At 40.8% G+C, this 27,205-nt stretch overlaps 1 protein-coding gene across 2 annotated transcripts; it reads left to right on the forward strand.

Moving 5' to 3' along the window:
• Nucleotides 1–4,115: 4,115 nt before the first annotated feature.
• Nucleotides 4,116–26,632, forward strand: PAQR4 (progestin and adipoQ receptor family member 4). 2 transcript variants are annotated; one of them, XM_034423418.3, is made up of 3 exons: nucleotides 4,116–4,795; nucleotides 21,439–21,657; nucleotides 23,501–26,632. In XM_034423418.3, exons 1-3 carry the CDS (start codon nucleotides 4,630–4,632, stop codon nucleotides 23,932–23,934), a joined length of 819 nt encoding a protein of 272 aa, XP_034279309.1. In that variant the 5' UTR covers nucleotides 4,116–4,629; the 3' UTR covers nucleotides 23,935–26,632. The 2 variants fall into 2 exon arrangements, with proteins under 2 accessions (XP_034279309.1, XP_087748038.1); XM_087891912.1 differs by lacking the exon at nucleotides 4,116–4,795 and adding an exon at nucleotides 8,739–10,779.
• The last annotated feature ends 573 nt before the right edge of the window (nucleotides 26,633–27,205 follow it).

Consider the following 27,205-nt stretch of genomic DNA (forward strand, 5'->3'; position numbering starts at 1 on the left):
TTAATTGTGTGATCTGGATATGGACCTGGTCTGACAATACAGATTGGTTTATTTAAGGGAACACCTTCATGTTCAGAAGTGAGTTTTGTATACAACAGTAAATCTTTTTTAAATGTTCCTACTGAAATAAAAATTGTCGTCTTTTCTGGAAGACAATAGAATCTACTATACACAGGGAAAGCAATCATTTTGCTGATATGAGCATTCTGGTGATGGTGTAACACAATCAGCTGAAGAACCCAGCTGCTCCGTGAGCTTTATAAAACCATGATTCTGCTTACATCAGGGGGAAGAGACAGTTGACCTTCCTTGATCTTCAGCCAGGGAACAGAGAAGCTGACGCCCTCTTTGCATCCCTGCCTCCTACCTAGCAAATTTCTGTAAACAGTTTGCAAGCTCCATTTGTGTAGTAGAGAGAAAGAGGAGTTGACTTATCCTCCACTTAGAATGGCTTGCAAAACCACCAAAATCTGGTATAGCAAGTTTCATATCCTGCCAATCCCTCAATTCCATATTATACTGTACATGTACAGCTTACATCAATTAGGTGTTCCAGATGTACCAGAATTGCTTATATTGATAGATAGATAACCTTTATTGTCATTTTTTACTGTTGCAGAGATCTTCTGTTAGTTACCTTAGACCAGGGCTGTCTAACCTGCAGGCCGGATGCGTCACGTACTGGCCACGCCCATGCCTGGTTTAGTGAAGGGGGAAAAAGACACAATATATATCACATGACACCGCCATGACGACGCAAGTTTGATACCCTGCATTAGACTTTCTCAGTAACATCAACACCTTGAAACAGGTTGTATCTGAAGTACATCTTTCCTAGACTCATTTTGCATTTAGAAAGGCCCCAAAGCCTATTTTATTTCAGTGGGCCTTAGGACCATAGCTTGATTGTAGGCAATCACAGATGATTTTCATGGTTGTTTTTAATAGAAATATTATAAGTAAATCTTGCTTAATGATAATTCATTTAGTGACTTCACAGCTATGACAGCACCGAAAGAAAAGAGCTATGACTGATCCTTGCACTTATGACCATCACAGAATCCTGCAGTCACATGATCACCATTTGTGATCTTCCCAACCAGCTTCCAACAAGCAAAGTCAATTAGATAGTCGGTAGGGAAGGTTGCAAGTTGCACTCATGTGATGTCTCACTTAATGACCACAGTGATTTGCTTAATGGCCATGACAAAAAAGCTTGCAAAATTGAGTGTAGCAATATGATGAATCTTAATTTTTAAAAAATAATTTTTATTAAATATTTTTAAAAAAAAAACAAAAAAGAATAACAATTTCCAATAATTTTGCATTGGTAAAACATTTCTTACTTATCAATTTTTTCTCCCTTATTTCAATATATTCTTTATACATATAATTCTAACATTAATTTATTTACATATATACATATAAATAAGTGTACACAATTTCATTTCTACAATCTTCATTTTTTCTGTTTCCTCTTATTTATTATTACATTTTTACTCCTATATCTTCCTTATTTAATCTTTCCTTGCCTTTTATCTCTCTCCTCTAACCACTCATACCATTTCTCCCACACTATATAATATTCTGTTTCCTCTTTTTCTTGTATTGCCTTTGTAAGTTTGTCCATTTCTGCACATTCCAAAACTTTTCTAATCAAATTAAGTCTTAATTTGAGGATTATCAACTACATTTCGTACACTTTTATTTATTTCCCTTGGTGTGCACTACCCAGAGTATAAAAATCTATGGGGAATGGGGAGTGAAATAGGGAACAAATCTGGTGAAATCCAATTTTTTTTACTACCGGTTCTGTGGGCATGGCTTGGTGGGCGTGGTGTGGCTTGGTGGATGTGGCTTGGTGGGCATGGTAAAAGAAGGATACTGCAAAATCTCTATTCCCACCCCACTCCAGGGGAAGGATATTGCAAAATTTCCATTCCCACCCCACTCTGGGGCCAGCCAGAGGTGGTATTTGCAGTTCTCCGAACTACTCAAAATTTCCGCTACCGATTCTCCAGAACCTGTCAGAACCTGCTGGATTTCAGCCCTGGAACAAACTATATATATTGTGACATTGTGATGCAAGCCCATTACTTGTGTATTTGGGTTAGATGCTAAGATACAACTGAGCAGATACTGAACATTGGCCCAGATACACTCTATCTGGGATACAGTGATGAGATTCAAAAAATTTTACTACTGGTTCTGTGGGCGTGGCATTGCTGGATGGGTGTGACTTGGTGGGTGTGGTAGGGGAAGGATACTGTAAAATCTCCATTCCCACCCCACTTCAGGGGAATGTTACTGCAAAATCCTGCAAAATTTACTGAACAGCTGGGACTCGGGAGGCAGAGAATAGATGGGGGAGGGGCCAGTCAGAGGTGGTATTTACAGGTTCTCCGAACTATTCAAAATTTCCGCTACCGGTTCTCCACAACTGGTCAGAACCTGCTGAATACCACCTCTGGTATGATTGGGTTAGTGTATCCTCCATTGGGCAGGATTTAAAACTGACACAATAAGGAATAAAGAAACACAACTTTTTCACATGGATTTGACTAATATAGTCAATTTGTCATGAATGTGGGCATTTTGTGGATGAATAGTGAAAGAACCTGGACCTTGATTCATTAATTACTACCAGTCAAAAATAAGTGAAGGAGTGCAATTCCAAACTGTATCAATTTTGTATCTTCCTTTTATATAAGGAGAATCTTCTACAGTATAGGATTTGAATTCTCTCCTTCCACAGTGGCAGAATGATTTACAGACTAGGAGTTTCTTCTTCAAAGTCTATTTCTGCCAATCACTCTGATTTCAGATAAATCACTGTCAACAGTCAGCAATTTGAGGGAAATGATATGTGGTTAGACTACCATACAGGGCTGTTGGGAATATTATTGAACCCTGACCTTTACTAAACTTGATAGCCTATACAAAATCAGATCTGATTAGGATTTGGAATTCCAGGCCTGTGTGTTCATCAGAGAGCATCTGAGAAGAAAGCCTTATCAAACCAATTCTGTCTTGCTGAAAACCGCATGCCTATAACATGCTTTGGCCCTTTTAATGCCCTTTTAAGGGGGAAAGTTCTGTTAGCCCTTATTGAAGAAATCTTATAGAGTCACTCAGGTCCAAAATAGTCTGCAGGCTTCAAAACTCAAAGCAGTTTCCTCAGACTTTCATTTATGATGGGCAATTTGGAGACCTGCACATACTTTTGTAGTGTTGAATTGGCTTGTTTGTGGAATTGTTTTAAAATGGAGATAATCTACAGGAGAAAAAGTGTTCTAGAAACAATTTAAAAATTAAATGCATCTTATAACACAAAGAGTAGTCATAGAATCATAGCGCTGGAAAGGACCTTGGAGGTCTTCTAGTCCAACCCCCTACCTAAGGCAGGAATCCTGGTTTAATAATAATAATAATGCACTTATATTGTAATAGTATAGAGGTAGTCCTCGACATAGTTTGTTTAGTGTCTGTTCAAAGTTATAACAGTGCAGAAAAAAGTGACTTATTTTACACACTTAACGACTGCTGTGGCATCCCCATGGCCATGTGATCAAAATTCAAAATCTTGGCAACTGACTCATATTAATGGTAGTTGCAGTTTTCCAGGATCATGTGATCAGCTTTTGCAAATTTTGGGCAAGTAAAGTCAATGGGGAAGCCAGATTCACCTAACAACCCATGTTACCAAGTTAACAACTGCAATGATTCACTTAAGGTTGGCAAGAAAGGTCGTAAAATGGGACAAAACTCACTTATCAAATGTCCAACTTAACAACATATATTTTGGGTGTAATTCTGGTTGTAAGTGGAGGACCACCTGTGTATTAAATATGATATAAAATAATAATTATTAAGACCCTATAAAATAGTCCTCCTCCAAGAAGATGTAAGACTGCTGAGGCGCTTAGGCTTAACAGGCTAGTGTACAGTAGTTTCCGATTAATTAGGATTTAGAATCATGCGGCGTTAACCTTACACACCCTTCAGCCTTTGGAGGGCGTCTTTTGCCTGTCTTCCGCGCGCGCCGCGTTACCCAATCACAGTCCTCCTTGGGAGGAGACTCAGGGCGTGTCTCAATGCTTATGCAAAAAGCTGACGTTTATGAACAGCGAGCACCGATGCGAGGAAGGCTTTCGGTTATGCTAATAATAGAACGCTATAGTTTTCTCCTGGACAGTTGATAGGCTCTCAAAATAGAATAGGTGTGGTTTGCATCTCTACATCCTATAGTATTACGCAACGCAGAGAATCCCGGTTCGGACAGCCATGCATACCGAACTGCGGTGCAGAGATTATGCAAACGAGACGAGGGACAGTGGGCGCGGCTTTGCATAAGAAGATGCAAACGAAGAAGGGCAGGGCGCGTTGCCTGCAAGAAGTCCGGGCAAAGGCGGCGGCCGACACTCGCATCTATTATGTTAATGAGGTCGGTGGGCGGGGCAGAATTGTGAGCTCAGGCTGCGGAGGGGAAAAGGAGTGGGGGGGGGGGAGAAGCCCAAGGAAGAGTCCCCGCCTGCAGCGGCCCCATCAGCAACGGCAGAAGGAGGAGGAAGCAGAGCTGGAAGGATGCAGAACCCGGGTAGTAGCTGACCCTGGGGGGGGAGCCCGGCCATGGCTTTCCTGGGGGGAGCCCGGCTCCTGGACTGGGCCAGCTCCCCCCGTCATTTGCAATTCAACCGCTTCGTGCTAACGGGCTACCGGCCGGTAAGCTCCGGGTCCGGCTGTCTCCGCAGCCTTTTCTACTTGCACAACGAGCTGGGCAACATCTATACCCACGGTGAGATGCGGCAGATTGTCCTCCCAACCCCATGCTTGCTTCCCTTACCTTCTCACCCCTCCGCTTCCGGGCTCCGGTGCCCTACGATCTCCGTGCCTTCCCTGCAGGGCCGGTCCCCGCGGTTTGCCCTGGCCGCCATCCGCGCTTCTGCCCACCCAGATAACCCGGGAATTGCGTGGGGCACAGGGAGGCTTCCCCGCCCGCCCCGCAGCTTTAGCCGGTCCCGGTGTCCTTACATGGCTCCCGTATTTCACAGGATGAGAAAATAAGTGGCAGCAGTGATTTTCGGACGCCGGCCATCCCACAGAGCCAGGATGCCGATCTCACTCTTTCAGGGCCTGGATATGTTATTTCCCACCGGTCAAGGATTTGCAACCAACCCCCTTCTGCTTTTTCCCCGTCCTAAATCTATAGTTCAGTCCATTTAAATATTGAACCTCACTATACTGTTTTTGGCAGCCCTGTGCAGTACAATAGTGATACCGGTGGAATCGCTTAGCCTGCCGGCTTAGCTTTCCTGCACAGCATCCTCAGACACACAACAACCCCAATTGCCAGCCAGCCCTCCTTCAAGGTAGTTGAGATACCAACCTGCCTCTTCTTTGCACACAGATATGTTTTTATCTAGACTTTTTTCAACTTTTTATTGTGCCCCCCCCCTTTTTTTTTTTTTTGCTGACAAGTGAGGGATTACTCCTACAAGATGGCAAAGAAGGCAAGTTTGCCATACTTGGGGCAAAGTTCTGCAGGGAAGCATGGCCATAGAGTTGTTTGATTGTATGAGTTCAGTGCCTTGCCTTCTCCAGCAAGTTTGCTATGGGAGCCTTAGTTTGGATTCCATGGGCTTCAGTGAGCAAACTGAAGGATTTAGCTTGCACGTTGTATGTTTAAGGCCTAGGGTTCAATCCCTGGCATCTTGGTGTGGATTGATTATCGCCTCTTCTTAACCTTTGGTCTGGTATTTTAGTATGCATCCTGTCCTGGACTTAATTCTGTAGTTTTCATCCCTGATGAAAGAGGTTAAGCAGTGGTGGGATTCAGCCAGTTTGCACCACTTCAGGAGAACCGGTTGTTAACTTTCTGAGCAGTTTGGCAAACTGGTTGTTGGAAGAAATCATTAGGGCAGAGAACCGGTTGTTAAATTACTTGAATCCCACCACTGAGCCTAAGTGAGAATTTAAATGTTGCTAAACCACAATTCTGATCAATGAAAGGAGTTGTTCTTAAGTAGTATTTAGAGGGTTGCAGTATGCCCATTTATCAAAAAGTGAGTAGGAATGGGTTGTTTTAAAATTCTCCTAGGTTCAAGGAAGCAAAGAAAGTGACTAGTCCTCATCATCCCCCCCCCATACTACATAGCTATGTGAATTGTTTTGTGACATGTTGATCCTGAAGCAAACTTGGCCTTGCCTAGTTATGCTCGGAAAGTCAGATAAATAAATAACGACTGCCAATGAAAAATTCTGACTTTGCAAAACATGACATATATTCAATAGTCTGCACCACTTTCCAATCTGATGTAAGCAAAAAATATTGCAATTAAAATATATGGAGAGGAAAAAAATGCAAATGGAAATACGTTTATTTCATTTATTTCAAATTGATGAAGCAGATCTACTACACAGAATTCTCCTGCTCCTTCACTTGAGTAGCAGGATCATTTGTATCACTGCTTTGGTACCTTTCCTGAACTTGCTGCCAGCTTGCAATCATAAAAGCAGGGATCCTCATGAATATAGTTTTGCATTGGTGGATCACAAATTAAGGAAATCTGTTTTGGGTTGTCGATTGGAAAAAAAATAGGCATAAGTATCTAAAACATTCTTTCTCATTTTTTGAGAATTCAAAGGATGTTGGGGATAAAGTTTCATTAATTCTTATAACATCTTTGTAAACTAGCTTCATCCCCATATTCCTGATGTTTATGAAAACTTTGTTGTGAGTACTTGGTTGTGGTGATATTTGAAGTGTTGCTCGTAGTTTAGTTATTCTATTGCATTAATTTACTGTTGAAGGAAAACCATGGTTTGCAACATATAATTTATCCTGGGGCTTAATCAAGTACTGTATTCAAGGAAATGCCGGTACCTGTTCCTGAAAGTATATATGTACTGTAAGGCCTTTATTTTATGAACCAATTGGGAAGAGGGTGTATGTTTAAATGTATTTAATTACATAACTACATAAATTATACATATTTTTAATGTAATTTATTTAACCTCCCCCCCAAAAAACTTTATGTAGAATGATTCACCAAATTATTGGACTTTATTGTTTAAGGAAGCAACGTATATTCAGATTTTGTTTGCTGCATCCAAAGTAAACTGAATGGAATGGTATGTTTTACTCTTTCATTTTTAAAAAGGTTCTAATGTTAGAAAGAAAACCATGCAGGCAGAAGTCTACAGCTAATTCTGTAAAAACTAAAATCAATGTATCTTAAAAGATTTGTGTAAGCTATTTTTAGATGCATTCTCATATTATCCTCAAAAAGAGCCTTGGTAGTACAGTGGTTTAAAGCACCCTGTTATTAAGACCAGCTGCCTGCAATTACTGCAGGTTCGAATCTCGCCAGGCTCAAGGTTGACTCAGCCTTCCATCCTTTCTAAGGTAGGTAAATTGAGGACCCAGTTGTGGGGGCAATAAACTGACTTCGTATAAATATACAAAAGGATGAAGGCTATTGCTTAGCACATTGTAAGCTGCCCTGAATCTCCGGAGAAGGGCGGCATATAAATCAAATTAAAAAAACAAAAAACAAACTTGGCCCTTCTTACTACAAAAGTTGTGATCCAATTTCAAAATCTAGCTTTTAACTTGAGCATGTAAAGAAATAATACCTATAGGAAATAATGGATGCAGTCACCATTCTTTAGGAATTGTTTGGGGATCCTGTATATGTGATTTTGCTTTCCGTTACGGAAAAGAAGCAGACTGTCAATATACCACATTTATAAAGGGCAGTATTTAAGGTGTTGGAATTGTGAGGTCGGGTTCTAGTCGTCTTCAAAGACAAAAGCTCCCCAGATTACTTAAAATTGGTCATTTACTCTCAGCCCAACCTGTTTGCCATAGTCTGTAATGAGAAACATCGGATGTTTGTGTACCTACCCTAAATTCCTTGGGAAAAGGCAAGGAATTAGATATATTTGTTAGACAGAAATCTAATCACTGAATAAAATAATATAAAATAAAATAAACAAATTAAGATAGGTGCCTTCAAGAACTGAACTTTTGCAGTCTTCTTTAAACAGCAGCCAGTGAGCTAAGCTTATAGGAAATGAATGCATTTTTTGTTGTTTCATTATTTCCTGTGAGCAAATAAGAAGAGCCATGTTTCCACTGTGGGCAAGTGCATTAGTCTGGAATAATAAATAATAATAATAAATAATAAAGGAGTGAAAAGAGAATAAGACTAGTTGTAACAATTTCTTAGGACCTTACAAATTCCCTTTTGCTAGCTGTTCTTGTCAGTTGACCAATAAGGGCAGCCTTTCCTGACCCCTTATGCCTAATCAACCAAAGTGCTCAGGGAAGTTATGCAAAACTGCTGCTTATTGTTGCTTGTTGCAGGGAAAGAAGGAAGTAGAACACTTCCTTTCTTAAACAGTTTTTTTTTTGTGCGAATAGCTTTCCCCATTTTGGCTTCCTTCCAACAGGGAGACTATAGTTCCTTTGTGCTCCTCACCCTACCAGATCACTTGGAGCAAAACAGTATTTCTCACCCTGAGAAACTTTAAGGTGGGTGGACTTCAATTCTGGGATTTCAGGTCCACATATTGCAAAGTTGCTAAGGTTGAGATACATTGATTTAGACAATGCCACCTTAGGAAAAGTTGGCTTAGAGATTCTCAGTTTTTTTAAGGATAGTATTTGTTTGTTTAATTAATTAAGAGTTATTTGTCCTATATAGATTAAGAGATGGTTTTAAGAGGAGATCAACCCTGACTGCTCTTTAGAAGGCCAGATCCTGAAGATGAAACTCAAATACTTTGGCCACCTAATGAGAAGGAAGGACTCACTGGAGAAGAGCCTAATGCTGGGAACGATTGAGGGCAAAAGAAGAAGGGGATGACAGAGAATGAGTTGGGTGGATGGAATCACTGAAGCAGTAGGCGTGAGATTAAATGGACTCCGGAGGATGGTAGAGGATTGGAATGCCTGGAGGAATGTTGTCCATGGGGTTGCGATGGGTCGGACATGACTTTGTGACTAACAACAACAACAAGAAGAGATGTTTGTCTGTGGCCACCACAATTCCTCTTAGGTGTTTTACAAGATTGGGGTTACAAAAGCTTCCCATCTACTTGTGTTAAAGAAATCAAGAATGTGATAGGACCTTTTCCACCTTACAAAATATATTAAGAGGCATAAGCACTTGTGAGCTGCAATACGTGCTTAAAAATGTGTGTTCTGCCAAGCTCCTGATTTTATGGCCATCATAGATTAACCAGCTCTCCTTCTATCATATCTACAACATAGATGGTGCATATTAATTTGCACAAAACAAGAATCTGTGGGTTGAGGCTGAATCCTCCCTGAAACTGTTTCCAGAGTGTTCCTTTCTTCCCTAGATACACTTTGTTTAAATGGACCTATTTCAATTTACTCGAGTTGATGCTATCCCCATCACCAATCCCAAAGTGCATTTTTCAAGTGTATCTTGGTCATCAGAAATGTTCAACAAACCAGAATGTAAGAATCTGGTTACCCTGAAGTCTTTTGGAAAAATAGCATATCAATTGCTCTAAAAGCATCCTTCTTGAATAGTAAGCTTTTCCTTGATGTTCCTGAGCTGGTCAACAAGAGCATCGTAATGAGAAAGGGCAATGTTGTCAGTCCATTGATGTCAAATGAGGGCAAGGAAAAACAAGAGAACAGAGGAGCAGTTGTAGTTGCCTGAGCGTGTTGAATGGCATTGGTAAAACACAGCAGTAAGCATTTGCAGGATAGATAACTTTGAACAATATATGTAGCAACTTCTGAAGTTCTCAGAAAACACCCAGGGCAGTTTCCTCGGGAGCAATATTTCTCAACCTTGGCTGCTTTAAGAGGGGTGGACTTCAACTCCCAGATGGGGGAGGGGAGTTTTTGGAGCTGACGTCCATCCCTCTTAAAGCAGCTAAGGTTGAGAAACTCTGTTCTGGAGATATGGAGCCCTGAGGGTGGGTGTGTTGGTGCATGTTGTTTAATGAATCACTGTCCCACAGAGAAGACAGACATTTAGTTTTCTTCCCTCTAATAAGAAGAAAAAAAAACCTGCCCTGGCTTAGCTCATTAGAGTTCAAGTTCCTAAATGGAGAGATTTCCTTCTACATTGTTTTCTTTGTCAAGGTAACGCCAGTCCGTCTGCTAAGGAATCTCTGTATATTGCAAAGGATTCTGGGAAGGGAGAGCTCTCAGGCATGCTAGATAATGGTGGACGTGCAACTTTCTCATCCGGCTTATTCCATACTTTAGACACAATTTGCATCTCCGGATTGCTTGGGGAATGACCTAAATTTTGGAATTTCAGCCAGCATGGCCAAAAGGAGGCTGAGAGTTCCAGGAGTTGTAGTCCCTCATGGGTGGAGGGTCTCAAGTTAGGGAAGATGATCATAAAGAAGTGGGAGGGCAGGAGAGAGAGCTAGGAAAGAGCAATGGCAATGCTAAGGTAGAAATCCAGTAACTGCAAGTTAATTGCAACAACTTGTTTCGCAAATCTAATTCTTCCAGCAAAAAAGCTAAGGTTCAGATAGATCCCTGAGCCATGACAGCTGTTGAGTCAAATGGAACTAAGTGTGTGTGTTTGGGTGTTTGCCTATACTCACTTCCCAGGAAAATCGACTTATGGACGCTATTGATTATTTTAGCGTTACAAGGGTGGAGATATCCAGGGAGTGTCCTTACCAGATGCCTGAGGTTGGTTTGGCAGTGTCACTTCTTAGGGTTGTGGCCCAAGAATGCAAAAGGAAGAAACAAGGGTGGGGTAAAAACAGGACAAGGTAAGCATTGATCTGATCTAACATTCTTTTTCTAGTGATGACTAACCCAAAACTTCTGAGAAGCTTAGAGGTAGAACATGTAAATGTTACTCATCTATTATTTGTTCTTCGGCGATTCTCTAAGCTATACTGCATTTGCATGTGGGGATTTTACTAGTTCTTCTAACTATTAGCCATTGCTTGTGGGAGGACTTTTGATTTTGACCAGCATTCTGCCCTGCCCAACTGTAATTTCGGGGTTAAAGAATATCATATAATGAGCAGGAGTAGATTCTGTTTGATGCTTTATAAAGCCACTGGCAGTTGAATAAACCATGCTATTCTTAGGTCTTTGTGGTTTATTTTGATATGGGTTTTTTTATTTTTCTCCTATGCTGACTATAGATCCTACCCCAAGGAGCAGATTGGACTAGATGACCTCTGGACCGTTCTTGTTCCAGCTATCAAGTCATCTAATTGGCTTGTGGTACAGCTCAATATATAGGAGTTTAATCTGTCCAAGGGGAGCTTTCTTTCCAGTTCAGCCTAGCTTAGCTTTCATCTCTTGTAGAATTGAAGAGTCCTGCTGGGAGGTGAGAAGGTATTATAGCTTATAAACATAAAAGGGCCTGCTGCTGGATTGGAGAAGAAACCTTGTTTAAGTATTTCATATTCTTTACCCAATACTGAAGGATAAGGACAGGATATGATTACCATATTTGAGTTACAAAAATTCCATTGACCAGATATGGCAAAGAGGCAGCACTTTCTGTAACACTTTACTCTTGTCTATTCTAATTTCCATAGGCTACAGACTGTATAATAGCCATAGGAGGTGTTATTTGATTAGGGTTACATCCCAAAATTCCACAGGCAGTATATATTGCTAAGAATGGAAATGCACACATCTGGAGGACATCCAAGTTTGGGAAGATTAGTGTAAAGATTCTATAGAGCAAGGTGGCTGCAGAGTAATTCTGTAAACATTCATCTATCACAGAGGTGGGGAACTATGACCCTTTTATGACCTGTGAACTTCAACTCTCAGAATTTTTGAGACAGCATGGCTGGCTCAGGTATTCTGGGAATTGAAGCCCACAAGTCATAAAGGAGCCATAGTTCCCCACTCCTGATCTATCATACTAACCATGTCAGTTTTTCAATGAGCTCATGCTGATTTTTGAAGTCAGAGATTGGGTTTGATGAGTCCATGCTTGGAGAAATTAAGTGACATTGTGTGGCCATGAGGTAGGAAGAGGACATTGACCTGGATGTCCCCTTCTCTTAAATGCTGCACGTGGTAAAAGAAGATTGTATGTGTTCATCCTTCCTTCTTTTTGGCTTGGAGGATGTTGTCCAAATAGGGCGAGAGAACCAATACATCCGTTGAAGTCTGCTGCGATTCTGAATCCTTTGCGTAGTGAAAAGAGTTTTGACTCTCCTTTCACAGATAGAGAATTGAGGCAGACAGCTTGGGATTCAGCCAGGACTTTATGGGGGTGGGACGGGAGTGGTAAAACCTGAATTCATTATTGTTTAGAAGTTTTAAATCTGCCTTTTGATGGCTCACAAACATTTGAAAAACATCCCGATTGAATAAGATGTATTCACTCAGCCTAGAAAATTAAATAATACATTCTAAGAACAAATACAGTAAATGGGTCAACAGTAGCTAAAAAAAAAAGATCAATATTAATTGCTGTTTAAGGCTGAGGAGAACAGGATAAACTGCGCCTGGTATCTGAAAGGCAATTGTGCCAGGCAAATATGCTTACAAATTGAGTTCCATAATTGTGGTGCTGTCACAGAGAAGGCCTTCCCGGGAAAAGTTACCCACTGGCCACCAGAAATAGGAGACTCAAAAAAGCAGACTCTGAATTATCTTGCTCCATGTAGCCAAAATTCTGCAATTTGCCTGGGACAGTGGATCTTCAAAGAGTTGGCAGGAACAACTTGAAAAAAGTGAGTGGAAGGAGAAGCATCCATTCATAGCAATATCCATTTGAAGCCGAGTGTAGAGATCTTGGTTTGTAATAAACTGTCTAGGGTGCTCCAGATCTGTTGCATTGGAATTCCCTTACAAATTAAGAGAATTGTGGTTTTGGAGGACACCAGTCTGGGGTTAGCTAAAACCATTTTATTCAGTGTAGATTTTTTTTGCAATATCCTTTAAAAAAAATAATTAAACTGGGGACAGAGAATCCTTTTTTGTTACCCCCCTTTTTGCAGCTTGCAGAAACAGCTCATCAGATTACATTGTCAGGACTTTAAATCTTTTGAGAACCCCAAATTATGTCCATTTTTTTCAATTCTTTGTGACTTTGGAACCATAATTACTCTTAACTTTATCCTATCACATGGAAGGTTTAACACTAAGTCCTGCACTCTTTTCCTGAGCTCATCTTGAAATACTCCAAAGATACGAACAATTATACACCTTCTATTTATCTTCCTATCTCCTTCTTTCCAAATAGCTAATAATGATCCTATTATAGGCTCAGCTCTTTTCTCTCTTCCTTCCTCTCTCCCTCCCTCCTTCTTTCCAGCCAGAGGACCCATGTCACAGGTCCCGTGGGAAGGAAGATTCATCCTATCCCAGATATGCTGAAATCGTAGTTTCTGATCTAAATGGTTTACACTTTAGCAGCTGACCTTGTAGGTGGCAAGGAGAAGCCGATATGAACTCTTGCAAAGGTGTTTTGGGTGTTTTAGCACAAAATTGTTGGCCTTGCATAACACCTTTTGCACATGTTTATGTATGTACTGTATATGTACATGTGCATTTATATTCACACACAGCCCGTTTAATGTTGCTTTCATCATTGTCTCTTCTTTCTGCTGCTCCTTCAATGAAAATCTAGATCATCATCAGCTCGTGACAGAGTCCTGTGTTTCCTGCATATAGCCCTCAGTTGCTCAGCCTGCATGCAAACTCTGCTGTGGCACAGCCACACTGTTTTCCCTTAGCTTTGGGAAATCTAATTTTGCTTACAAGTTGGCTGGAGGAAGGATGGAAGTTTTACTCTCTTCTAGTGCTCATGAGAGAGTGGTTAGCTTTCTGTTTAGCCCCTAAAGAGCTTTTAGAATGACTTACGTATGCCCCATGCTCAGCATGCTCCTCTGTGCTGCATGTGTTGCATATATAAATGACAACCCATAGAAATAAGTGAGGTTTGTCTTGTAGCCAGGAAAAGGTTTGGTGCAAAGAGCAAAGGGAGGGTGTATTGATTCATGAGAGAGGGTGACGGTGGGTGGAAAGAAGGGGAATCCCCCCCCTTCCAGGGAATCTCAAATGGTCTAGGACAGGGGTATCTGTGAGACCGCCTTCTGCCACAAGTAGCCTCTCACCGACCAGTACGCTCCCATAGAGGAGGGCTTCTTAGGGTGCCGTCGGTCAAAGAGTGTCAACTGGCGGCCCCCAGGGAGAGAGCCTTCTCTGTGGGAGCACTTGCCATCTGGAACGAGCTCCCCCCGGAGATACGGAGGATCACAGATCTGCGCGCTTTCCGCCGGGCCCTCAAAACATTACTATTCCAGCAGGCCAGCCTGGCTTAACTTCTTTTTTAAACTGTTTTTAAAATTTTAAATTTTTAAATTTGTCTTATAAATTTGGGGTGTTTTAAATTTTGTTTTCTGGGCCAAATTAATTGTATTTAATTTGTAATTAAATTGTAATTAATTTAATTGTATTTTAATGGTTTTTTAACATTTGTATTATATGTATTTTATCTTTTGGCTGTTCACCACCCTGAGTCCTTAGGGAGTAGGGCAGTATACAAATTCAATTAATACTAATACTAATACTAATACTAATACTAATACTAATACTAATACTACTACTACTACTACTACTACTACTACTAATACTAATAATAATAATAATAATAATAATAATAATAATAATAATAGCATGGTGCAACATATTTTCCCTTGCCCAAAATTGTATGGCTTGGGGAGTATCATTGTTATTGATTAGTATTATATTGCCATGATGCCTCTGAGTTAAAAGTCCCATCGGTGATGCAACCTTGAGGGAAGCAAGCAAAGTCAGGATGTATGCAGTAAGAAAGAGAAATGTCAAGAGAGACACTGAATGGAAAGGTAAGATACAATTGGAAAACTCCAGTTAGCTGCCTTTTCTTGAGCCTGGACATTGGATGGAGTTGAAGGCCACTTGCTTCCGAGTCTCTAACATTCTGTACAATTCTTCAAGTTTATGTATACCTTGTGCCAGGGGTGAAATCCAGCAGGTTCTGACAAGTTCTGGAGAACCGGTAGCAGAAATTTTGAGTAGTTTGGAGAACCAGCAAATACCACTTCTGGCTGGCCCCAGAGTCGGGTGGGAATGGGGATTTTGCAGTATTCTTCCCCTGGAGTGGGGTGGGAATGGAGTTTTTGCAGTATTCCTCCCCTGCCACACCCACCAAGCCACGCCCACCAAGCCACATCATGCCCACCGAGTCACGCCCACAGAACCGGTAGTAAAAAAATTTGGATTCACCACTGCCTTGTGCCCCTCAAGAGAGAGATCTTGGATGAAAGTCTAATACACCATGACTTCCCAAGGCCATCATTGTGCTTTATGCTAACTGTGGATTTACATACTTGCCTCTCCCACTTCTGGTATAGAACTGAAATGTCAGACTACAGCAAAGAGCTAAAAGGGGTGTCAAACTCGCTTTGTCACGGTGGCGTCATGTGATGTATCAGAACTTCCCCCCCTTCACTAAACTGGGTGGAGGCGGGCCAGCACGTGACACATCCGGCCCGCGGGCCGTGAGTTTGACACTCCTGAGCTAGAACCTTCCCATTTAAGTGCATTAAATTTTGCACCCTCAGCTTAAATTTATGGTGTAGTTAAAGACATTCACATACAATTTCAACCATTACCCTGTACAGACCCACCCAATTTTTAAACCTAATTTCCCCACCCAATTTCTAAAAGCTAGTTTCAGCTGCTTTTTCAAGTTTCTTAGCACTTGAAAGTTTGGATGTTTGAATTCAGGTTTTGTTACCTTTCTTCTCTAGGTTAGAAATCAGGTTCCTCGGTAGTTTGAGGGTGGGTATGCGACAGCAACTTGGTATATTTTCTTCTAAAGTAAAAACATCCTCCTCCAGGAAGTAAGTTGCTGCATAGCTTGTTTAATTGGTTTGGCTGCATTTTGGAGGCATTTGCTGCTGTACAGTTAGAGCTTGGGTACCAAATTTCTTCTGTCAGCAAAATGTAAAGTTGCAATTTATCTGCTGATACACCATCCCTGTTGTCCTTGAGGCTGTCATCCCATTCGATGGAGTTTCTAAGGACCAGTGAGAACTAAGGTGAAAAAACACTTAGGTATCTCTTCACTGAAATACCTGGTATTGGCTTCAGTGGCTTCGTTTTATGATCATCATTTCTTTGATCCTTAAATGCAAAGTTTTAGATTCCAAGCCCATAATCCTCCCTATCAGTGGGAACATTCTTAAAGACAGTGGAACCCATAGTTTGGTAGGAACATACAGGTAGTCCTCGATTTAGGACTACAAGTGAGCCCAAAATTTCTCTTGCTAAGTGAGACATTTGTTAAATGAGTTTTGTCCCATTTAATGAACTTTCTTGCCAGAAAGTGAATCACTACGGGTTTTTAAGTTAGCAACGCGGTTGTGAAGTGAATGTGGCTTCTCCATTGACTTTGCTTATCAGAAGGTTGCAAAAGGGAATCACAGGACCAGAGGTGAAATCCAGCAGGTTCTGACAGGTTCTGGAGAACCGGTTCTGGAGAACCGGTAGCGGAAATTTTGACCAGTTTGGAGAACCGGCAGCGGAAATTTTTAGTAGTTTGGAGAACCGGCAAATACCACCTCTGGCTGGCCCCAAAGAGGGGTGGAAATGGAGATTTTACAATATCCTTCCCCCAGGAGTGGGGAGGAAATGGAGATTTTGCAGTATCCTTCCCCTGCCATGCCCACCAAGCCACACCATGCCTACCAAGCCACACCCACAGAACCGTTAGTAAAAAAAATTTGGATTTCACCACTGCCTAGGACACTGCAACTGTCATAAATATGAGCCAGTTGCTAAGTGTCTGAATTTTGATCACGTGACCATGGGGATACTGCAACGGTCATAAGTGTGAAAAACGGTCATAAGTCACCTTTTTTCAGTGCCATTATAACTTTGAATGATCACTAAATGAATTGTTGAAAGTCGAGGACTACCTGTACATGCTTTGGATGTAAAATATCCAAATTCCAGTGTTTAGTTCAGGCAGGAAAAGTTACGTCAATTTTCCTTAACCTGTGGTTGCCTGTAGTTCTGATTGTCACAGTCAGAGATGTGCTGCTTTGTATTATGGGGGTTGTAGGAGAGCCCAGGTTTGGGGAACTGTTAATTTAGACCTGTGGCTCTCAATCTTTTCTTCATCACGGACCCCCTTTAAATACTTTTTGCCACGGATGAAGGCCACAGACCCAAGATTTATCATCCTAACATTTCTTCAAGCCCCTCTGATGACATTGCAGCCCTCAAGGGGTCTGTAGACCACAGGCTGAGAACCACTGGTTTAAACAGTGCTGAATTTAAAGGAAGGCTTGGAGTAAAACTTTGCCTGTCCCTTTCTGGATGGAGCTTTGGCCAGATTTAAAAAGTGGAGTTTTCTCTTTGTATTATCAAGATAAAGTAACCTGGTCTACCAAGGTTATCAGTTCTTGCTGAGCCTTTCATGATGAAAGTACTACTCTTGGGATGTTTTAAGACAGGGGTGTCAAACTTGATTTCATTGAGGGTTGCATCAGGGTTGTTTGACCTCAGGGGTCTGGGATGGGCGTGGCCAGGGTGGGCATATCCAGCTCAACATCACATGTGTCAGGGGCGCCTATGGTGGCCCAAGTGCTCTGCCAGCAAAAATGGAGTCATTTTCGGCCGCGATGGCTTCCTACAACCCTCTGCCAGTGAAAATGGAGCTCAGGAGGGCTGCCCACAGCCCTCCCGAACTCCATTTTCACTGGCAGAGGCACCATGGGCCGGTCTTTCACTGTTTCCAGAGCGGCCCCATGGGCCACAGGCTGGATCTGGCCCCCCAGGCCTTGACGACCCTGTTTTAAGAGATTCAAGCTTTTCTTCCTAAATATCACTCCCCCACCTGTTTGCTCCTTGCCTCTCTGTCTTGGTCAATTTTACTTTAACTGACTTGTAAATTTAAATTTATTTATTTTTTAATTTTTTAGACTGCATTTTAATTGAATAACTATAAACTGCCTAGAGTTGCTTATGGCAAGATGGGCAGCATGTAAGTTAAATAAACCAATTCCTACCCTCTTTTTTTTTTTGTATTTTTATCTCCCAGTGCTCTTGATATATGTCGGACAAAGCTGAAAGAAGTACATCTTTTCTGATTTTTTTTGGCAAGGGTTAGGATAATTTGGATGAGGAGGAATGACTTACCAATTAACACTGTTTTTCATACTGTTGTTAAAGGCACAGAAATCCTGTTAGCAAAACACATTTGGCCATAAGCTTTCTGCATGCTAGCCATGATGCCTCAATTTGTGACACTACCTCTAGTCTAGTGGCAGGCCTCCTGAGTTTTACTTGTTGACTCCGTGACTTGTAGAATCTTCTCTTGAGCCTGACACAAGTAGAATTGCTGGCCCTTAATGAACTTCAAGATAGGGGGTGGGAGGTGTTTATCATCTTCCTAATTGAGATCTGGCTTCAGGCAGCCTTAATTAGCACAGTAATTGCGCTCAAGGAGACTTAATCTGTTTGTGTAAAGCTGCAACCTCTGGGGAAACAGGAGATGAGACAAAAGAGGATAAGGTCAAGCATATACATGTGCAAATCAGAAATGGATGAAATTCATTGGGTTTGGCATGAAAAGGAAATCATCTCCAGAATATAGTAATAGTAACATACCATGTTTTTTTCCTCAGAATAATTTTTAGGAATCATCAGGGCTGGATGACAGATTATATATCATATCCTTGAGAATGACGAGTTGGTATCAAACAAGTGTGAAGATATCCTCATATTTGTGAGTTGTTTTCTTTGAAGAAAAAAAAAATCAAAGAATGCCACATGAGTTTTACTAGTTACCGTATTTTCCAGCGTATAAGACGACTGGGCGCATAAGATGAGCCCCGACTTTTCCTGTTAAAATATAGGGTTTGGGCTATACTCGCAGTATAAGACTACCCCTCTTCCAATGCATACCAAATAAAAATAAAATAAAATAAATAAATAAAATAAAATTAATAAAAATACACACACACAACACAACACAACTGGCTCACCCACAATGTAAAAGCAGCTGTGCTAAACCCAAAATGGCCCCTGCAACAAGCAGGAACCTCACACAACCACAAAAAGTCCCAAAAACCAACTTTCACACTTTACATACACAAAATTTCACAGCTTTGTGAGATTTTGTGTGTTTGTGTAGTTAGAGTGAAACACTACAGAAACACACTAAATCTCAGAAAGCTGCACAAATATTATTTTATTTTATTTTATTTTTATTTTTATATAAAAGCAGCTAAATTTAAAACTTTCTAAACTTTAAATGGCTAGGTCTAAAAAAAGAAAAACTAAAAAAACCCCCAATTAACTATTTTTTTAAAGCTCCCAAAGGGGAAAAAAACTTACCCAATAGAACACAGGTCTCCAACCTTGGCAACTTTAAGACTTGTAGACTTCAACTCCCAGAATTCCTCAGCCAGCTTTGCTTTGCTGGCTGAGGAATTCTGGGAGTTGAAGTCCACAACTCCCTGCCTGCTTGATTGCAGGCAGGAAGATTAAGTTGCTTGCTGATGGAATGGATTGCAGGCAAGCGAAGCAAGGCAAGCGTTGCGACTAGCAGCTAAGGTAAGCAAGCTGGAGGGGGGGGGAGGATTTTTGCTATTGATTAGCAGGCAACCCAGCTGAGATGGTCAGAGCTTGGCTTGTCAGAGCCATTTAAGGCTCGTCAGAGCCTTTCGGGCTGGTCTGCCTGGTTACAGGAGAACGACAACCGGCGTATAAGACGACCCCTGACTTTTGAGAAGATTTTCATGTGTTAAAAAGTCATCTTATACGCCGGAAAATACGGTACATTGCACAGTAAAAAGCATTGTATGAACAGTTCTGTCCTTATTGAGATAAGAAGATGCTATTCTGTAGGGTTCAAAGCCTCTACCAACAATTCAAGTCGTGGACATTTGCATCTTAGTGCAAGTTAGTGCAGTGCATTAACTTTAGGAGCTATTCAGTTGCCAGCACTTCGTGATTGCAGGACGGAATATGGAAAGTAGTTTCAGAATGGGGAAGTCATGTAAAATTCTGTACGGAGGGACATGAAGTAATGTAACGTCTGTATCTCTTTGCTCTGAGAATTTAAAGGAAAGTAGACTGCATATGCCATTCTGATAGCACTTCCAGAGATCCTTCCCGACACCCACTAAATGCCAGAACCTGGATAGCTAATGCACAGAATATATCCTTGACTTACAGCCATTTGTTTAGTGACCATTCAAAGTTATAGTGGCACTGAAAAAAGATGACTTATGATTGTTTTTCACTTACGATCCTTACAGAATCCCTTTGGTCACATGATCAAAATTCAGACACTTGGCAACTGGCATTTATTTATGACTGTTGCAGGGTCCTGGGGTCATGTGTTCACCTTTTGTGACTTTCTGACAAGCAAGGTCACTGGGGAACCAGATTTGGTTTACAACCGTATTATTAATTTAACAACTGCAATGATTCACTTAACATCTGTGGCAAGAAAGGTTGTAAAATGGACCACAACCCACCTAACAACTGTCTTGGTTAGCAACAGAAAGGCTGGGCTCAATTGTGATACGTAGACAATTTATGGTGTCCCCTCTCCCCAAAAGGAGGTTTGGAAATCATGTAAAACCCCAAAGAGATATGACAGTGTTTCTCAGTGTCGGCAAGTTTAAGCTGCAAATTTGGCTGGGGAATTCTGGGAGTTGAAGTCCACACATCTTAAACTTGCCAATGTTGAGAAACACTGAGATATAATGGTACCTCTGTACCTCTCTGCTCAGAGAACCGAAGAGCAGTTTTAATAGTGTAGATTAAGAAAAATTACAAATTTGGAGATCTGCAAGTGGTTTTTAATTCTAACTTTTTCTCTTTGTATTTGTGCTTTCTTTTGACAAATTTCCAGTATATCATTCACAAAAAAGACTGGCACAAGGATGCCATTTCTTTCATCCCCTGTCCCTTAACATTTTTGAGTGTTGCTGAAGGTTTCCTCACCTGAAGTAAACAAGAGGAAATCAATAAACCAGCTTCCCCCAGTCTGATATTTTTCAGATATGTTGGGATTTCAACTCCCAGAATTCCCATCCTGCATGCAGTCCCAACACATTAGGAAGCTGTCAAGCTGTGGAAGGAATAGGAAAGTTGTACTAAAGCAAAAGTTATCTCTTAAAATGAGGGCTTTTAAAAATAGGAAGAGTGTCCCCACACAAAAATGCTTTGGTGTAATTTCTGGGTTCATGAAATTTCTTTCATTGTTGCTCTGTGACAGCTGATGAACAAAGGTTGCTGCTTGGGTCAAACATACACTATGGGTGGGATAAGATGCAGGAAATGCTGATTGCAAAAAGGTACAAGGATCTCTGATACTATCCCTATTTGGACACTGAGTAATAATCCTTTCTCTCAGTTCTTTCTCTTTCCTCTTCTTTCAGGTATCCCTCTGCTGGGGTTTCTCTTCGTGCTGCCACTGACCATTCCATGGGCTCGACTTTCAGAATCATGGCTGGGAGTTGTGCACTATTTGGCTTGCATTTTTCCACAGCTGGGCAGCGTGCTTTACCATCTCTTCATGAATCATGAGGGAGGCCCTGCTGTTTATCATACCTTGCTCACCCTGGATATGTGTGGGGTATGCATGGTCAACACTTTGGGTGAGTTAAAATGCTCTCTTGTTATCCATGGATATGACTTACTGGATTGGAGCAGCAAAAAAGGGACAAAGTTGCACTGGGTGCTGAAAACACAGGAGGGCTGAAAGTGGTATTTTTTGAGCTGGGAGCAAGTTGCATAGAGGACATACAAGCCAAATTGTGTTGACTTTGGGTACTGAAGAGCCAATCTTTATGTGATTGCAAAAGCCATCTTGGGTAAAAGCTCAAGAATGAAGAAGAGTAGGAGGGGTTTAGAATTGAGCAGTTCTGGTTATGCTTGGAAAGGAAATACTCATGCTGACTTAAAAGAAACTGAATTTAAAACAATGAAAAACATATTTTCCGTGAATGATCTTTGCATTGTAAAGATTATTTGGGGAAAAGGGGGCTTTCCATTGTTGTAAATACAAGGACTGTTTGCTCTGGGAGAATCTGAAGGACAGCTGAAATATTTCAAGAGTGCTACATGTAGTCCTTGCTTAACAACTTTATGTATGTATATATGTATGTATGTATGTATGTATGTATGTATGTATGTATTCAATTTATATGCCGCCCCTCTCCGAAGACCCAGGGCGGCTCACAATACACTCAAAAAATCACTATAAAAACACTTAAAAATTAAAAACATTAAAAACTTTAAAATCCATTCACACCATTCATGGCTGGATCTCGACAGATCGCAAAGCGAGATCAATGGCCTCAGGCCTGCCGGAAAAGCCAGGTCTTCACTGCTTTTCGGAAGACCAATAGGGTGGGGATAGTCTGGACCTCAGGAGGTAATTGGTTCCAGAGAGCTGGGGCAGCCACAGAGAAGGTCCTCCCCCACAGGCCCGCCAGCCGGCATTGTTTAGCTGATGGGACCCTGAGGAGACCAACTCTGTGGGATCTATGCGGTAGAAGGCAGTCTCGAAGATAACCTGGCCCTGAGCCATGTAGGGCTTTAAATATAATAACCAACACCTTGAATTGTGACCAGAGACCAATAGGGAGCCAGTGCAGCTCATGGAGAATTGGTGTAATGTGGGTGTACCTAGGTGCACTCATGACAGCTCGCATGGCTGCGTTCTGGACCAACTGTAGTCTCCGAACACTTTTCAAGGGTAGCCCCATGTAGAGCGCGTTGCAATAATCTAACCGTGAGGTGACAAGGGCATGAGTGATTGTGAGGAGAGCCTCCTGGTCGCAATTGGTGCACCAGGTGAACCTGTGCAAAGGCGCCCCTAGCCACAGCTATCAGATGTTGCTCTAATCTTAGCTGTGAGTCTAGGAGGACACCCAAATTGCGAGCCCGTTCTGAGTGGGACAATTTCTTCCCCGCCAGAACCAAGGATGGACAATCGACATAGTCTTTAGGAGGCAATACCCACAGCTACTTGATACCCACAGCCACTAGATAACTGTTTAGAATAGATGTAAAAAAAAAAGTTATGATCCATTATCAAATTTATGCCTTCTGCACGCATTCTTCTGAGATCATATGATCGCATTTCAGGCACTTGGCAAGCAAGCATTTGTGACTGGTTGCAAAATCCCGCAGTCATGTGATCATAATTTGCAACTTTTTTGCCATTTTCCAGCAGAAAACAGCAAACCATTGGATATGCTGGATTTGTTTAATGACCGTGTGGTTCAACCAAGTGACTTGCTGACTTGCTTTATAATTGCTGTAAAAAGATTGTAAAACTGAATCTGGTCAATTTATTGATTTAGGCCACAATGGCTTACAAAATTCCAGGCTCCATTGTCGTGGGGGACTACCAGTAGTGACTGGCCACGTAAGCTGATTGCCATTGTTTTTATCCTTAATTTCTTGGTGGACTGACTGTCTCTTTCCACACAGGTGCTCTACCAATCATCTACTGCACGCTGGCCTGCTCCCCACTTCTTCGTTCTATTGCCCTGCTGGCCTACACAGGCTTGTCAAGCTATGGTATCTTTTGTGCAGTGACTGCTCGTTCCAGTGTCCGGCGCTTACGAGCCTTTGCCTGGCAGGCTCTCTTCCGCTTCTTCTTCTTCTATTTGCGGTGGGTGGGATTAGGCACTGGCAATCCCGCCTCTCTGCATTCATACCTCATTATGGACGGTCTGGCCTTTCTTGGGGGCGTCATCAACATCTCGCGAGTGCCTGAGCGCTGGAAGCCAGGCTGTTTTGACTATTGGTTCAACAGCCATCAGATTATGCACGTGCTGGTGGTGGTCAGTATACTCTATCTTCACTGGGGAGTAGTGGCTGATCTTCATTGGATTGCCAACTATGCCTGTCCAAAGGAATGACCACATCATGTTTGAATTCACCCCTTCCACAGAAAATCTGCTGACTGAGAAGTGGGTGACATATAAGGTGTGAACCACTGTTCTCATTGTTCAAGATCTTCTACAAGGGCTGAAGTACATAAGAAAGGACATCTTCTGGATGTGATTTATTTAAGAGGCTGCATTTTTTTCCCTGTGGGGTTAATACAGTAGTTTCCTATTGGCTGATTATTCATGGATCAACTTGTCTAGGATTTGTATACTTCTGAGTCTAAAGTAATGAATTTCCACCACTTGAGGTTCTTAGATCAGTTTGTGCAGCTCAACTATTCTTCCAAATTGCAAGAGGCAAACATAATTTGGTTAAAAACAATCTTGATCATTAATAAGATAGAATCAGAGAAATAATCCACTGTACTAGCGAAGATTCCCATCCCATCCCATCCCCAACTCTTAACTTTTATTTGCTGTAGTACTTTTTGTCATCAGAGCTGTTCTTCAGGTAGCTTTGATGATAGTAGGAAAAATCTGATTAGTTGCTTCTCTGTTTTTAATTTGCATTGAAAATGAAACGGGCACTGGGAAAAGAGAGATGTTCTTAGTAGAAGATGTTGGAGCTGAGTGCAACTTCTCTGCTTTTTAGAGGCAGTTACTTAAATACTTTTTATCCAGGTGTCTTTCAGACACCATGCAATACTTTCTGATTTTTAAAAGGGCTTGTCAGACACCAGAATATTAAACTCTGCTGCATAGTTTAGTTTTTCTTTACTTGCCAGAAGGATAATCAGGAGCCTTGAAACTGGATTTGGGTTGAAGTTGAAGAGTCCTGATTTCAATTCCTGGCTAATGTCATCAAATTTAGGGCCATGACTCTTTTGCAGCATACCTCAGTTTCTTATCTCTCTTTTGGCAGAGTATACAATGTTTATGGTCAGATTGGAATTCTTTTTTCTGCTACCACATTCCAATTTTACCTTGACCAGAGCAATGCTTTTCAAAGCTTTATAGTTTTGTATGAATTTGGAAGAACTCTTTCTACTCCATTGATATGGCTGCTGCAATTGCAGTAATCAATAATGGGCAAGCGCTGCTATCTTTTCCCCTTTGTTACTGTCCTGACTGGTCCATTAACTACAGTTTCTAGATTTTGGTTCCCTTCTTTCAGTAGCTTCTTGAATTGGTCCATTCTGAACCAATTTTGCTTTTTAATTTGATTTGTTTTTGATACAAATAGAATCCTGAGATTGATTCTTCCTCTGAAGAATTAAAATTTTAACTTTTGTTCCATGGTCAGAATTTTGGGGGGGGGGGTACTTTTTGAGAACATAATCAGAAGTGGCAAGTTGAGGATCAAAACAGCATTCTAGCAAATATTTTACAATCCCTTTGAAATCTTCTCTTGTCTTAAAATTAGGAACTGGGAGAGCTAGCATTTCTTTTAGGTGCCTAAATTTAGCTCATAGTCCTTAGCCGCTGAATTAGATCCTGATGCATGTAAGATTATTGTCTAAATAGGGGTAAAGTATGAGAGATCTTACAGGTCCTGATGATCTTCCACATCTGAACACTCAAATAATTGTGCATAATGCTACTTTTAATGTAAAATCGGTTTTCAAGTGGAATTTGTTTTAGTATTTTATGGCAGATCTTAAAATCAGTTTTTTTGGTTTAGCCTCAAAATACACCTAAATCAAGCAACCCATTCAATATTTGGAAGCCCTTTATATTTTGCATTTATGTAGATCCCTGTAATTTGGCTTTTAAAAAGCTATGTGTAGAGGTTCTACTTGAAATGGGGGAATTCTCTATTTTCTATGCAGCACAAGTTACTTCATATTGTTTTAGTCAGCGAGGCACAGAATATTTAAGAAAATGGTTAAAGTATTTTATGTGACCTTTACTAAAAACTAGTTTTCAATGTATAGTAAGCCAACCCACTTGGATTTTAGTTTGATTTATGGTCAAATAAGAAAAAAAAATCTACTTGTATCTTTCTAAGAATATAAATGGCAATGGAAACTCCTTTCTCCAATGAAAGAAATTTGGAAAGGGAAGAGGATGATATTGTGACTAACATATCAGCTAAAATAAATCATTTCTGCTTCCTTTAAAGATCAAAATTGTCCTCCTGCAGCACCTGTAAATCCACCTTGTTAAAACCAGCCAGACTGAAAAACAACCATGTAGATGTGGAGACCAATTTTGATTTTTAAAAGAATCAGGAAAAAAAACCCCTAATATTAATCTATACAATATGTTAGTTTGGATGTATCCTCTTTCAAAAACGTAACTAGGATAAAATATGAAAGTGTCTGATGTAACTTAACAAGCTGAAAAGTGAGTCAAACAAATCCTTGAAGGAATAGAGTGAAGGTTAAATAATTTCTTTGTTCTAGATTGCAAGTAGATCTGTGTTATGAAAAGGGAAACATTGACCTAAACCTTCTGTGTTAGAATGTGAATTTTGTGTCATACAACTACATTTTGGAAGTGGGTTTAATCTGCTGCTAACCAAGTCTTGTCTCTTGTTATCTCAGGTTAGATGGACATTGCTGATGTTCACAGCTTCTGAAGTTGAAGCGTCACATATCTTTAAAATAAAAGAGCAAGGCACCACATCCAAAAAATGCACTTCATATGGGAGGGAGGGTGAGAAGGGAATTTTAAATACTTAAGATCCAGAACTTTTTAAATAAAGGCTGAAAAAAAAGTTGGGCAAGTGGCAGATTTGGGCTTTTGATAAAAAAAATGTTTAAAATGGGGCTGAAATGAACTGCTACTTCAAATCTCTTGAATTTTTTCAGCTTATGGTGGCTATGCTATCCCTAATGCCATATGGCTCCTTCATATGTCTGTTAGGGTATTCATCAAATTTCATTCTGAAGCAGTAGAAATGGGGTCTTAAAATACTTTCACATTGACAGCTTTTATTGTCTCTCTACATTTGAATGAATTGCTGCTAAGGGTAAGATCTATGAACTTGAATTGTGGTTTAGTTAAAACACCAGGCTGGTGGGAACTAATTGGAATCTTTTACAAGTAAAGGACATGTTTCTTCTGGAAGATTCTACTGGTACTGTAAGCTCTATATTTTTATAAAACAATTGCTTGTTTTATAAAAATTTAACTACAAAAAATGTTTAGCGAGACATAGATCAGCTTAGTGCTAATAACCTGCTTATTGAAAATTTAATTTTCAGTTAAACCACTACATTCTAAAAGTTTCATCATATTCAGCTGAAAAAGAGTAAGACTTTGTACCCTGTATTCACTTGATGTTTTAAAATTTTTA

This window comes from Pantherophis guttatus, chromosome 4, assembly GCF_059756535.1.
Source record: "Pantherophis guttatus breed Tessera chromosome 4, ASM5975653v1, whole genome shotgun sequence".
Taxonomy (NCBI): domain Eukaryota; kingdom Metazoa; phylum Chordata; class Lepidosauria; order Squamata; family Colubridae; genus Pantherophis; species Pantherophis guttatus.

Excerpts from the sequence above, each read along its gene's own strand:
- PAQR4 (XM_087891912.1), top strand. The coding sequence starts at position 10,545 with ATGACAGCTGTTGAGTCAAATGGAACTAAGTGTGTGTGTTTGGGTGTT. Across the intron at positions 10,780-21,438 it reads TGGGGTAAAAACAGGACAAG|GTATCCCTCTGCTGGGGTTT; the intron begins GTAAGCATTGAT and ends CTCTTCTTTCAG. Across the intron at positions 21,658-23,500 it reads ATGCATGGTCAACACTTTGG|GTGCTCTACCAATCATCTAC; the intron begins GTGAGTTAAAAT and ends CTTTCCACACAG.